This window comes from Danio rerio, chromosome 21 (assembly GCF_049306965.1).
Source record: "Danio rerio strain Tuebingen ecotype United States chromosome 21, GRCz12tu, whole genome shotgun sequence".
NCBI lineage: Eukaryota > Metazoa > Chordata > Actinopteri > Cypriniformes > Danionidae > Danio > Danio rerio.
The window spans coordinates 15,286,615-15,301,251 of record NC_133196.1 but is presented as its reverse complement, the minus strand read 5'-3'; the positions used below and the strand labels follow the sequence as shown (position 1 = coordinate 15,301,251).

At 33.1% G+C, this 14,637-nt stretch overlaps 1 protein-coding gene across 2 annotated transcripts in view; it reads right to left on the bottom strand.

The window, feature by feature from the left end:
* Positions 1 to 14,637, bottom strand: part of stxbp1a (syntaxin binding protein 1a) — a 57,941-nt gene that overhangs the window by 18,876 nt on the left and 24,428 nt on the right. For both annotated transcript variants that reach the window (XM_005161113.6, NM_001025182.1), the window contains 9 exon segments: positions 13,141 to 13,217; positions 12,346 to 12,424; positions 11,337 to 11,440; positions 4,685 to 4,833; positions 3,603 to 3,687; positions 2,099 to 2,229; positions 663 to 770; positions 497 to 557; positions 8 to 73 (listed from right to left, as the gene is read on the bottom strand). In XM_005161113.6, the coding sequence (XP_005161170.1) occupies positions 8 to 73; positions 497 to 557; positions 663 to 770; positions 2,099 to 2,229; positions 3,603 to 3,687; positions 4,685 to 4,833; positions 11,337 to 11,440; positions 12,346 to 12,424; positions 13,141 to 13,217 (860 nt within the window).

Here is a 14,637-nt window from a genome sequence, read left to right as displayed (position 1 = left end):
CTCTCACCTTGCTGAGCTCTTTCTGATACTGCGGCATCTTCTTCAGCATTTGAGACAGATCCCTCATGGTGGTCTGGAGGAAAAGACAGCAAAGCAGAGGTCAGACGCTGCCTCCAGACACGGCTCACATCCAGAGACACAGATTAGGTATGCTGATATTATGGTTTATTACACTGCATGAATAACGTTGTTTACATTGTTTACAAGTGAGAACAATAGAAGTAATGACTGCAACAAAAGAACAACAAAATGTCTAGTTAGTCTGATGCAGAATACCATTTTATTTTTCTATAAAAGTATTCATGCTTATTAAATATACTGTGATTGACGACAAGACTTGTCAGGTAGTGAATACTTTTTTTAATCACTGTAAGGAAAATGCTTAAGACTACAGAGTGTGTAAATCTGCCAAATTGATGGACAGCCTTCGTTTTTTTTTCGTCATTGCTGTTAAAGGTAACATTTTCAGTTAACGTGACCACCGCCTTCAGCGTACCTTCTCTCCAGTGTTCATGCGTTTGCTGGCAGAAAACTCCTTTAGGGAGCGCGTCACCTCCCTGTGCGTGTGAGGGAAAACAGAAAACAGCAATGTTAACATATCAGATGGCAAATATTACAGGAAAACAAAAACTTCAAGTTGAAAAATATCTGTCTTTACTTACTGAGAGACCTCAGCGATATGTTTGTGTCGTAGGGCAACCCAGAGATCATCATCTTCATGAAGGAGCACCTCCTTCTCACGAGAGTCTCCTATTCCACTGGTGTCATACCTACCAGGTACAAAGCAAACGCATTCATTTGACTAATGATCAGAATATTATTCCTAATGTTATTATATATATATATATATATATATATATATATATATATATATATATATATATATATATAGATAGATAGATAGATAGATAGATAGATAGATAGATAGATAGATAGATAGATAGATAGATAGATAGATAGATAGATAGATAGATAGATAGATAGATAGATAGATAGATAGATAGATAGATAGATAGATATAAATAGATATCTATATAAATAGATAAATAATCTGCCAGAGTATCTGAAAGATTTAAGGTGTGGAAAAGCCCCAAAGAAGCGTACCACCACTGTTGCATGCACAAAGTAAAACATGGCAGTGGATCAGTGATGGATTGCAATATCATGGCAATCCCTATACTGAATATCATTCTGGAGGACAATGTGCCATGTATCATGGTGATAATGCACCAATACACACAGCAAGACTGGTGGCTGAGTGGTCTGGCCTGCACAATCACCAGACCTTACTATTATTGAGCCACTTTGAGGTGTTTTAGAGTCAGGAAGCTTGTTCCTCCACCAGCATCACATAGTTTCATGGCCTCTATTCTGCAAGAAGAATGGCTCAAAATCCCTCTGGCCACTGAGCAGGACTTGTAATTTTCAAGATGAATTGAAGCTGTATTGGCTGCAAAGGAGGCATACACCATACTAATGAAATGTGGTCTAAAACCAGGCGTATAATAAATATAAAAAATATGTGTAATTAAAAAAAAATAGTTATATACACTAACGATTTGGGATCAGTATAGGATTCTTTTTCATTTTGTTTTTTCAAGAAACACTCTTACACACTTTATTATGAAAACAGGCTCATTTCAAAAGTTAAATACCTCTTTTAATCTATTTAGCTGATCTCTGGGTCTGGCAGGAGAACGTTTAGCTTAGCTTAGCATAGATCACTGAAACGGATTAGACCATTAGAGTTTCCATCATTTTCATATTTAAAGCTTGGCTCTTCTGTAGTTTCATTGAGTACTAAGATCAATGAAAGAATTTTGTTTTGCTATTTCAGGCTGATTTGGATAGATGCTAACAGTATATCCAATTTTATTTTATTTACTTTTTATGTAATTATATTTACAAATTTAAAAAATGTAAAACGTGTACTGTATTTAGTTCTTGGTTAACTAATAATCTATTTGTAATGATGCACATTATTTGTTTTAAAATAACTTAATACAATTTATATTCTAATCATTATCTCTTTTTACATTGTATTATATTATATCATTATTTTGTATTCTATTACATTTTTTTATTTTATTTTACTTACTTGTAGACATCATTCTCAATGGGCAGAAGGTCGTAGGCCATAGCCTGGAAGGTGAGCTCATGCAGGACAGGAGAGACGGGGTCAAATCCTCGGTCCAGAATAATGAGCTGAGAGCGAGCCTTATCTGGACCCTGCAGACACACAGAGGAGCTCTTAAAAATGTCACCCAACAGTCTTCATGGTCAGTACCAAACAATTTTAGATTAATAAAGCTGTCCACAAACATAGCTGGGGTAGGAATGAAGCGTAAATAAGCAGCTCAAATTTCTCTATATGGGGGGAAAAAGTACAGAAATGAGACCAAGTCAAAGCAATGATTAGTTTACAGCAATATTGGTCAATACTGCATTTTTTATGCATTGGTTGTTATTTTGGGTTTTCCATAAAGTGCTTTTTTAGTCTACTGGAAATAAGACACTTTTATTTGTTATTTTGTCTCATTTTTTCACGTTTCAATTATAATACATATTTTTAAAGGCAGTTCTTTCTTCTCATTGAGCCATAAAACCTTAGCAGTACTAACAGACCAAACATTTTATTAATAACTTTATTATTCTGAAAGATACAGAGAAATATGTTTATACACATTTTGTCTAATTATATACAACATTTCATTCTACATGAAAAAAAATGCCAAAAATTTATATCTTTTGTGAAAGCCTTTAAATCTAATATGGCCCAAAAAAAAAAAAAAAAAAAAAAAAGTATTTTGAATAAGAGAAACTTGAACTGTTTTTGTGCAAGAAATGTAGGGAAATTTGTGCTTTTTAAAATAATAATTATTTAATAATTAATTAATTGTAAATTTATATAATAGATAAATAATAATAAACAATTATTTAACTCATTAAATATCATATGTGTTATTATTATTAATATATTAAACTATATTATATAAATATAAATATATAAATATTAATAATCACATTTTTTACCCTCTTCATTTGCAGTGTTTTGCATTAGTCTTTGAAACTTATCAATTTTAAATTATTACTTTGCTTATATGCATTTCCAAAACCCTGCAGGAACCTGCTTATATTCCCTCTTGTTGTATGATACTTATTTTTCTTCCTTACACATCTGACTGACCAAAAGCAACATCTATTGCTCTCATGAAACACATTTAATATGTTTCCCTGTAAATCAATCGCTGCTCTGTTTATACTCCAGAAGCGCTTATTCAAGCTCTTCATAGTGTACAGTTGGTCAAAATCAGGGCTTAATTTGTGCTGAAACACGCCAGATCCAGCACCTCTGAAATCTGATCCGGCACCTCATTTTTAAAATGAGGCACCTTAAGATGAATAAATCACTATTAGAAATTTGTCATTAAAACTATTGTTTAGAAATGTGTTGAAAAAAATCTTCTTTTCGCTGAAAAGAAATTGGGGGAAAAATATACAAGGGGCTAATAATTCAAGAGGGCTAATAATTCAGACTTCAACTGTACATGTATTGTGTTTTCTCTCTCCCTGCAGTGCAATAACAGAGATGTGGCTCTCACCTCCCCCATTGTAGGATCATCTGCCTTGTAGGCGTCCAGTTTGTCCTGAAGCAACTGAGCCAGAGTGGCGTTATCTTTATACTCCCTGCATGTGCACAGAGAATCACAGCATTAAAGCAGACAGACAAAAGCAAAGACAGATCTTATGATCCGAGACTACTGGACATCTGTCTTATCCACTCATTCCTGCTGTAAGTGTGTGTTTGTTTAATAAATACACTTGTATACGCTACCGAACTGGGATCAGTATAAGATTTCCACATGTTTTTAAGGAGCACTCCTCATTTTTATGAAAATGGGCTCATTTCAAGAGTTAACACTTGATCTTAGTGAATCTCTGGGTCTAACGGGAGAATTTTTAGCTTAGCTTAGCATAGATCATTGAAATGGATTAGACCATTAGTGTCTCGCTCAACGAGTTTCCATCATTTTCACATTTGAAGCTTGACTCTTATGAAGTTTTATTTTGTACTAACACGGATAAAAGATACATTTTGCTGTTTCAGGCCAATATGGATAGATGCTAACGGTCTAATCCAATTCAATGATCTATGCTAAACTAAAATAAAAGTTAGTTAAAGTTAGTTAAAAGTCATTTATTCCCAAACCCCTTCTTAGCAAAAAGCTAATCTGCGCTGATTGGTCCGAAGCCTGACTCTCCTTAGTTTTATTGGGTGCTATGACCAATGAAAAAGAAATTTAGCTGTTTTCAGGCCGATATGAATAGATGCTAACGGTCTAATCCGATTCATTGATCTATGCTAAGCTAAGCTAAAATTGCTACCCCCTAAACCCAACTACTACCTCACTATTAATTAGCAGCAAATCAGTAATTTATTAAGTTTATAGTCTTCATTAATGCTTTGTTAATAGAGTGAATTTTACGTTCAAATAAAGTGTGAGCAAAAATCCTACTGATCCCAAACGTTTGAGTGGTAGATTTATGTGGAACTGCATCATTAGAATCATTAGGTCATATGTTGTAAGAAGTGTGTTGTAATAACTCTGTGGCCTCAATCGTAAGTCTTTTTGAACAAAAGCTACTGTTAAATGTGTAAATGGCTGTGTTGACCGTGGCTCACCCTCTGTATCTGACGGCCGGGTACTCCTTCAGTGTGGCACACAGAGTTGCCAGCTGCTCTGCCAGCCGTTCCATCACAGGGTTCTTCAGCTGTGTCTTATGAGGGCTGTAGAAACTCTGGAAGGCGTCAGGGTTGTCCAAAGAAAACACCTAAACACGCACACACACACACACACACACACAGTCAAACTCATTACTGATGGCCAAGCAAATGACACTTTTTGTGTTTTAGTTTTGTTTTAATAATGAAACGTTCAGGGGCAGGTTTAACTAAATACATTTTTGAATGTGCTTAAATCATTCGCAAGCGTGCTGATCCACAATATTGAATTTTTGCATATACGATATAAGCTTGACTTGATTTGACGAAATAAGTAGCTAGATTTTAAGAGATTATATATATATATATATATATATATATATATATATATATATATATATATATATAYAYATATATATATATATATATATATATATATATATATATATATATATATATATATATATATATATATATATATATATATATATATATATAATCTCTTAAAATCTAGCTACTTATTTCTTACTTATATATATATATGTATATATATATATATTAGGGTTGCACTGTTTACCGGTACAATGGTATTATCATCATACTACAGCTCCAAAATACTGGCGGTGCCACTGTAGTTTGTAAATGGTAGGATTGTCATTAATGGTTTATCTACAATAGATAATGTTACATGTGGAAAAGTCACTAAAATGCTCACACGTTTGTGCAACAATAGACTATTTTATTTGAGTATTCTGTGGAGCCCTTTTAAGGTTGCAAAACTGTGTAGATTTTGCACCTTTTATACTAGCCTATTGCACGTTTTCTGACGTTTCAGTTCAAACTCACATCTGAATCAGTACATTTCTGTTCCTGTCAATGTGATTTTGCAGCTTCAACAACCACAACAATCTCTTAAAAAGAGCGACTCACAAAGTGAAATGTTTAATTACTTTGGATTTTTACCTGACAAGACTTTAAAAAAAGCAATAGATGAAAAACCCAAAAGAGCAACAGTAAACCATTGAAACAATTTTTGACCACTTCATTTAGCCTACTATTGTTGAAAAAAAATGCTTTTTTTGTAACTAATTTCATTGGTATAATTTGTATCTTCATTTTAATGTTTTTTTTTTTGTTGTTGGTCAGTTATCTACAAAATAAGTTAGGTGAAGTGATGTGCAAATTCTTTTTTCAAAAATAAGGTAATAATTATTTAATTCAAGTAAGCCTGTAATAACATACTGTATTTCTGACTATTTTTTTTCTTTCATAGATTTCAGTTTTGAATTACAGTATCACAATACTACTTAGTATCATTATACTTCAGCGGGTATAGTATCGTAATGTGAATTAATGGTATCGCAACAACCCTAATATATATATATATATATATATATATATATATATATATATATATATATATATATATATATATATATATATATATATATATTAGAGATGCGCGGTTGGCGGTTATAGCCGCGGACTCCGTGGATAAACCGCGGATCGGGCGGATGACGTTACGAAAAAATAATATATTAATTAAATTCGGGCGGGTGGCGGGCGGTTGTACTGTTTTTATATTAATAGCTGGCGCACCAACGAAAAAGCCTAGGACTGACTTCTCAGAATGGGAGGAGTAATCGGATACACTAATTCTGGATGAAGTACAGAAGTATACCTCTACAAACTTCCGTATAGACGGATCAGCAGAGGAAAATCTACTTTCCTTTTGGGAGAAATAAGGCCAGGCATTCCCACGACTACAGCACCTTTCCAAGAGAATTCTATGCATTTCAGCAACAAGTGCTGTGAGCGAGCGCTCCTTCAGTGCAGCAGGGCGCATTATAGTGGCTATGCAGGCGCTCCCGTCTGAATCCTGACACAAATGCTATTTTATTCCTGCATTGTGCCAAGAAAAAATCAAACTAGACCTAAGGTCAGGCATATTAAACCAATTAGCCTATGTTATTTAGGCTACACATATGTTCAATATAAATTTTTGAGTTCGGTCAGCTGATAATTTTACGTTCATATTGGTTTAGCCTATTCTATTCTAGACATGTTGGCCTCGCTTTTACGTTCCGAGGCTAAGGTTATTTTGCCAGAATTTCTTTGTCGCAACTTTAATGGCGTAGTATTTCGTTATGCTTCAAGTTTAAGGGGAATGGGTTATTGGGGCACTTGTCATTCATGCACTTTAGCCTGGTCAGGTTCGCTCAAAGAGGGATGGCATATCTATTTTTCTAATTTAATTTCTAATTGTGGGGGTGGATGAGCCTAAAAGGCACGATATGACGTTTTTATTAAAAAATTTTCAACTGTTTGCCAAAGCATGCGACAATAGCCTATGCCTACATTAAGATATTTATGTTAATTTTTTTTTTACTGCCTGTTGTTTCTTTTGGCATACAAAATAGGTATTGTCTGATAGAGATATCAATAAAGGTTCATCTGTGTCGCAGAACTGTGTTGTTTCCGATTTCTACAAGCTCAATAACATCCACAGCAAAAAATAAAAAATAGTCGAAAAACTGTGCCCATTAATTAGATGTGCAAGGCAAGGAGGTACGTTTTTGGGGTTGCTATGGACAACTACAAATGTAAACATTATTAGGCTATAATGTAAATGACTTATTATTCTATCTATTTACTAAAAAATAAAGTGAAATAGGCATTTAGTAGTAGGCTAAATAGCAGCATGTTGAAATGATTTGTCAATGCGTTTTCTATTAGGCTACAATAAAAAAAAAAGTTGTATAGTACAGTGCGTTTAATTTAGGCTATTTATTTATTTTTGTCCCTGTGCGCCGATTGGAGACGGAGTTCACTGCTGATATTCTGAGAGCTCGGGTGCTTCTCATTTCTTATTTGTGCATCCTCGTTTCCTTTCCTTGCTTTCTTTCCTCGTGTTTCCACCCCACTGGGATAACGTTACGAGGGAAGGACGCGAAAAGACTCAAGGACCGAGGAATCGAATCAAGTGAAAAGACACGTCCTCGTATCTTTAGCGTAACTTCAAAGCATCGTCAATTAATGACTTGCACGTTTGGATTAACTGCATGTCTACATTAAAGTCATTCTCTATTATATAATGATCAATAAAGAAACATTCATTTAATAATAAAAAAGGAATAAGCCATTCAAATAAAGAGCCCAATCAGCAGATGGCGGGCGGGTGCGGTTTTAAAAATTGGTCAAAAATGTTAGTGCGGATGGATGGCGGACGGATGATGAATTTTGTCATGCGGTTGCGGATGAAATAATAGCCCATCCGCGCATCTCTAATATATATATATATATATATATATATATATATATATATATATATATATATATATATATATATATATATATATATATATATATATGTATATACACGGTTAGGCTGATTTAGATTTTAGATTTTTTTGATCTGCATAAATAAATAAACAAATATTTAAATAACAAGCATGAATAAATTCAATAGAACAAAAATTCTAATGAAATAAACAGTTTTTTTTCTAGGGAATCTAACAGTCATGGACAACATATGCTTTAATATGTAATGGTTAAAGTGAAATTAACCTTTGTTATGGGTACAAATTAAATAATATATTAAACGTGACGATATATTGCTGCAAGTTTTTGCAAATAATCAATGTAATAATAAATGTAATCATAAATAATAAAATCAAATAATAAATCTTATGTAACATTATCAATGTCTTTCTGTCCAGTCAGTTTCAATGTAAAGATTGCTTGCTGCATACAGTTATTATGTTTTGGTTCAATTCCAAATTGAGCCAAAACAAAATAAGGAAAATTAATGAATGAACTTCAGAGACATATTCTGAAGACTGTTTTACATTTTGTTAAAAAGAAAAGCTGATCTATAGTGCATTTTTCCAGATTTTTCAATAACCAGGTAGAATATATTAAATTCTGTATATTTCTAAATGATTAATGACAGCTCTTTTGTAGGCATGTCACCATCTTTTGTGCGAATGCCACAAAATGAGCTCATCTCCACATCCTGTTTCCAAACATTATTACTATTTATGAGCTTCTAGTTGAGTGACGTGTCTCCAGGTCATGCTTTCAGGCCTTTCTATATTTCCTGTAGCTCAACCCATGTTAACAGAGAGTGGATCGGCATAGGTCTTTACAACCCCCCTTTTCGCCCCTTATCAGCACACACACACGGTCACATGACTGTCCTTCTGTTCAGCAGATGGCTCATTCCCTCTCTTAACCTCGTCTGATTGGCGGAGCATCTCTGTGAACGCTGCGCCGGCCAATCACATGTCTCAAAGCGTAGTGGGTTTGCTAAACACAGAGCTGCAGCATCACGCCAGGAGAAACGCAGCGTTCCTCTGACTCCACTGAATTAATCATAGCAGACAGCCTCAGCAGCAAGGCATTATGGGCCAGCCTGCATCACCCCCCAGCCTTAGATCGCTTCTCCAACTCTATATTTTGTGACTTATTGACTTTTCTGGATCCAAGCCACTATAATCATTTGGATTGAGAGAACTGTTTAGTCATATTAGGGCTGTGCAATATGACAACAATCTCATGATATGCAGTTAAAGACAGATTTATTAGCCTTCCGGAATTATAGCCTTTATAATTATAGCTAATTATAATTATAATTAGCCTTCCCCCCTGTATTTTTGTTTATTTATTTTTTTAGCCAATTTCTGTTTGATGGAGAGATTTTTTTCAACACATTTCAAAACATTTTAATAACTCATTTCTAATAACTGATTTATTTTATCTTTGCCATAATGACAGTAAATTATATTTGACTAGATATTTTTCAAGACACTTTTATACAGCTTAAAAAGTGCAATGTAAAGGCTTAACTAGGTTATTTATGCAAGTTAGGATAATTAGGCGAATCATTGTGTAACAGTTTTTTGTTCTGTAGACATTCAAAACAAATATTGCTTAAGGGGGCTAATAATATAGCTTTTAAAAAATAAAAAAACTGATTTTATTTTAGCTAAAATAAAACAAGTAAGACTTTGTCCAGAAGAAAAAAAATATTGAGATACTGTGAAAAATGCATTGCTCTGTTAAACATTATTTGGAAAATATTTGAAAAAGAAAAGAAATTTCACAGGAGGGCGAATTATTTTGACTTCAACTGTAAGTCATCTCATATCCTGAAAATGATATATGAAGAGTTCAGATGCAAAAAGCTCAAAGTGTCATCTGAAATGATCCTCTAAAACGAACATTTTTCTCAGCCTCCAATATTTTTGTGCAGTAATTTCACTTTAAAGGCAATGCAAAGAATCTATTTTTTGTTAAAAAAAAGTGGATTCACTGAACATACACAAAGGAGTTTGCGAAAAATGCTAATTTTAGAGAAAAAAAATTCAGATAGAGTTTAGAGGTTTTTGCCTGTGAGCTCTTCATATATCACAATATAGTACTATTTTTGTAAATTTAGTTAATTAATAAATACAGTCAAGCCACAATTTCTAAATTTCCGTGCAAATTCTGACCTAAAATGTTTTTTCAAATGTAAATAAAGCTGAGAAAAAAAAATTCCACAATGATGCCTATTGTACCTCATCTTATTACCTTTTAAAAGAAGGTTGTGTCATTTCCTGTCAAGAAAAACTTGCTGGATAAATCAGTCGGAATTGGTCAGAATTTGCCAGGGGTATGAATCATTTTGGGGCTTGACTGTATATTGACCACATGTGAAAGACTATTTAGGACTATAACATTTTAAAGTATAATCTCAGAAATATACTTATTCATATGAGATTGTATTTCTGACTTTATTAAGAACTTCGGGGCAAATGTTTGTTAAAAAATATGATAATATGAAATACATTTTGATAAAAATATAAAACCCGTTTAAAAAAAATGAATGATTACACGTACAACATAGGAAACAAATGCTAAATAAAACACAACATGTAAACATTGTACACTGTGAAAAAAATCTGTTATTTTACTTCTCTTTTTTTCCGGCAGTAGGCTACTGTATATATAAATAACGGCTGTTAAATTACAGAAATTTACCGTAAAATAAAAGATGTTAAATTAAAGAAATGTACCATAATTCAATTCAGCAGAACATTTCTGTAATTTAACGTCCCTTATTTTACAGTCAATTATTATTGTTGTTATTTAACTGACATTATTTTACATTTTTTCCAGCACCCAAACAGCCAAAATAAAAACCCCATAAAATAATGGATTTTTTTTTCAGTGTACTTACAAGATAGCAAATTTCTCATAATGCTGTTATTCATGTTTCTGTCTGCATCTGTGTGTAATATCACGGTCTTCTAAATTTTGAAAATGTATTACCGAAAACAATATATTTTTGTGACACTACGAAATAAAAAATAGAATATAATATGAAACGCTAGACTTGTATTTTGTCCGTATAATATATATCATTCTGCACAGCCCTAAGTCATATCACATATTCTAAATTTTTTTACAAAATCATGGCAATAATGTAGATCAAGATTTTTTAACATTATTCCAGGACATTATGAGCATGTATTACTACTTTTGGCGAGTGTTTGAACCCAGAAACGACCTGTGTAGTGTGACATGAAGCTAACATGGACTGTTATTATTTTTATCTGAAATGGCTCACCTGGGACTCGTAGGGCAGGAAGGCGATGTTGATCTCATTTAGGGTTTTAATGGTTTTGGAGGCACGGCTCTTCACCACTTCATTAAACAGGGGGTCAGGGCAAGCTGAAAAACATTTGAAGCATTGACAGCACTGTGTTAAAGGTTACACATGTTAAACTTCACATATTACTATATTTTATTTTTGCTTTGTAGTGTATAAAATATATTTAATTTTTATTTTTGATAAAAGAATAAATATACACAAAACATATGATTTTATATACATTTGACAGAACTGTAAAAGTTTTACCTATTACTATATTTTAGTTTTTTTTATTGTAATGTATAAACATGGTTTATTGTAATTTTATAATAATATATAACATAAATAATAAAATTCTAAAATATAAACATGCAGAATATTGTATACATTTAAAAATCATAAAACATATGAAGGAGTTTAATGTTTATTATAATACAGTTATTATATATTATATATTTTATATATACAAATATAATGTTTATTTATTTTTGGATATTTTATACAAACCATACAAATCATACGAACATTATAATACAGTGCAAATCTAAATAATTTTAAAAATAATAAATAAAATAATAAATAATAAAACAAATAATAAATATAAACAAAATCATGACTTAAATACATTTTAGATTATTTTAAAAAATCTTATTTTATTTATACTACATTAGATGTGTATGCATAATTGTTTATGACAAGAAAGGTATCTAGAAAAAATATATAAATGTATTATACAAAGCCTTAAAATCTATAAGGATTAATTTTATTACAGATTTATTCATATGTGTTGTTTAGTATCCCAAACCAATAGTTTCAGACATCTTTCTGTCTAACACTTCATTGTTTTAAAATAAGATTCATAAAATACTCATCTTGCTGAGTGATGGTCTAGTGGTGTTGTATTGAGCATAGTCACATTAATGCTGTAGTGCATACTACACTTGCAGGGCCCTTGAAGTGCAGTGAAGAACCCTCTGATACTCACAGTCAGTGAAGAACACATGAGCTCCTTTATACTTGGCTGAATGGGGGTCTTTGAAGTCATTGATGAGAGTCTGCACAGACTGGTAAGAGAAGCACAACAAGCTTTAGATCAGAGTTTTTTATTGGAACCGCTGTGGCCAATAAAAATGAGAAGAGGCTGTTAGTCAATAATGTGTCTGTGTATGTGTTAATGAGTGACATACAGTACTGTGCAAAAGTCTAAAGCTACTAGTATTTTTACCCAAAACCCAAATCTGCAAAATATGGGCAAGTGTACCAAGTGTTTTAAATGCAAAGTGTGGTCATACAAAATGTTGATTTGATTCAGTTTATAGAAGGCAATTGATAAATTAAATGCGTTTTGTTTTTTAAAATAAGCGTCCTCATTTTATAGCATTTGTACAGCAAGTGCCTAAAACTTAGAACAGTACTGTAGCTTTGCAGGTCGTTTGTTGAAGCATCTTTGAGATGTTGCCAGAGTTCTTCTGGATTTAGTTTAGTTAGTAAGTCATTCCAGACATAATGGATGATGATCAGAAAAGATCTCTGTGTAGAACACTGGCTGTAGTCAGAATTACAATTAATGACAAAATAATGTTTTGGAAATGTAAATGTATTTTTCAAATCAGAAAAATATAGAAATAACCGACAATAAATCTTAGTTTTTTTGTGAAAATACTAGCAGCCTTTTGCACAGTACTGTATGTATAGTGTGTAAAGTGTGAAGATTCTTACTCCACACTTGAAGTCTAGGCTAGAGTTGTTATTTATTTTATTTAGCATCGTGTTTGAGTACCTTGTCAGTTGGGGTGATCAGGTAAATGGCCTCCAGTGAGGGAAGAGGTTCTCTCCGTTTCATGATGTCTTCAACAACTGCAGAGATGAAGGTACAAACAACAGGTCAGTCACAGGAAAACATGTTGAGCTTTTGCCTACTGTACTTCTACACTGCAAACCCTAATGTTGTATTTACTTAAAAAATCAACTAAAGTTGACTGAACATTACTTAAAATGTGGCATTTTGGTCCTGTCAGCTAAAATTATGAGTTAATATAACTTATATACAATGAAAATGCATAAGCTCAAGATTTTCTAAGTAAAGTAAGCTTAAAATCACAATTAATCCCTTAAAAAAAAAATCGTCGTTTTTAATGTAGTCTTGACTGTCAGATTCTAATGTGTGCAACCTTTTAGGTTTTTTTTTTAATCAGAAAACAAGGCTTCATGTATAATTATTCACTATAATGGGAATAAATGGCTACTTATTTTTCTTTGAAACATTTTTTTCATAGTATATAGTTAGACACACAGACACACACACTGATCTGAACAATTTTAGTATAATTTACCAAACCGGCAAGTTAAATAAACTTAAATATGCAAGTTTTGGGAGACTCCGTGACTCAATTAAATTGAGGCAACAAGTTCATTCAATTAATTTTGTTCAGTCAACTTATTAGAGTTTTCAGTGTAGATGTAGTTGAAAGTGCTCTTGATTGTGATGTGATTGTAATGAGGTGTGTTGTGAGAAAGTGCACCACTACTTCAAATGATGTCTAATATTTTTCTTGTTTATTAGTTAGAAAAACTATTGTAAACGTGATTTCTGTGTCACTATTGTTCATTTATTGTATGACATGTGCTATTCGTTTATATTGAGAACTAATTTTACAGCTACATCATTATTGGTGGTTTTATGAAAGTTTAATCTAGCAACATGCCAAGTTTGTTGATTAGTCAAATTAGTTCTTTGAAGAGAGTAATTGGTCACATGTGATGGTTAGCTAAATTGTGAATGTTTTTAATCACCGCCAGCAGCTAGCTTTCTGCAACTCTCACATGGTCGCCCACTGAAGCTAAGCAGGGCTGTGCCAGGTCAGTACCTGGATGGGGGACCACATGGTAATGCAAGATTGCTGTTGGACTTGGTGTTAGTGAGGCCAGCAGGGGGCGCTCAACCTGTGGTTTGCGAGGTTCCTAATGCCCCAGTATAATGAAGGGGACTCTATACTGCTCAGTGAGCGCTGTCTTTCGGATGAGACGTTAAACAGAGGTCCTGACTCTCTGTGGTTGTTAATAATCCCAGGATGTCCTTTGAAAAAGAGTAGGGGTTTCCTAGGCAAATTTGCCAACAAGCCTCTGTCCATCATTGCCTCCCCATTTCATAATTTTCATAACTGCATCACTCGGTCACCTCTCCACCAATCAGCTAGTGTGTGGTGTGCGGTCTGGCACAAAATGGCTACCATTGCATCATCCAGGTGTATGCTGCACACTGGTGGTGGATGAGGAG